The sequence below is a fragment of the Pterocles gutturalis genome, unplaced genomic scaffold, assembly GCF_000699245.1.
Source record: "Pterocles gutturalis isolate BGI_N339 unplaced genomic scaffold, ASM69924v1 scaffold39826, whole genome shotgun sequence".
Classification (NCBI taxonomy): Eukaryota; Metazoa; Chordata; class Aves; order Pterocliformes; family Pteroclidae; genus Pterocles; species Pterocles gutturalis.
In genome coordinates this window covers 1-450 of record NW_010101834.1, presented here as the reverse complement: position 1 = coordinate 450, position 450 = coordinate 1, and the positions used below count along the sequence as shown (strand labels likewise).

At 58.7% G+C, this 450-nt stretch overlaps 1 protein-coding gene across 1 annotated transcript in view; it reads right to left on the bottom strand.

Moving 5' to 3' along the window:
• Nucleotides 1–252, bottom strand: part of HUS1 (HUS1 checkpoint homolog (S. pombe)) — a gene marked incomplete at its 5' end in the record, with an annotated part of 6,648 nt that extends 6,396 nt beyond the window's left edge. The window contains one exon of the mRNA XM_010084696.1: nucleotides 125–252. Within this exon, the coding sequence (XP_010082998.1) occupies nucleotides 125–252 (128 nt within the window). The remainder of the gene's footprint in view (nucleotides 1–124) is intronic.
• Between the last annotated feature and the right edge of the window lie 198 nt (nucleotides 253–450).

Sequence of the window (450 nt, the reverse complement as noted above, 5' to 3'; positions counted from 1 at the left end):
AGTGACTGGAAGGCTGCTGTAAGGTCTCCTTGGAGCCTTCCCTTCTCCAGGCTGACCAACCCCAACTCTCTCAGCCTGCCCTCATAGGGGAGGTGCTCCAGCCCTCAACTTTCCCCGGCCTTACCTGGCACAACTCACACCACATACTGACGCCGCCATTTGCTACCTTATCAGAGAGGATGAAATACAGCTTGCTGACAGTCAGGCGCAGGGTGCAGGTCTTGGCTAGCTTGGCGATGGTGTTAATCACACCTGGAGGACAGAAGGGGGGACATTACAGCGGTAACCGCTCCACACACCTCGCCCCACGGGGGTCAAGGAAGAAACGTTCAGTCTCCAGAAACACAGTTGGTGCTGCTGCGAAAACTCCCAGACCACCTCACAGCGATGGAAAGCGCCTCACGCTGCCTCGCTCTGGGGGGAAGGCCTCTCGGCCCGCCTAGGCCTCAC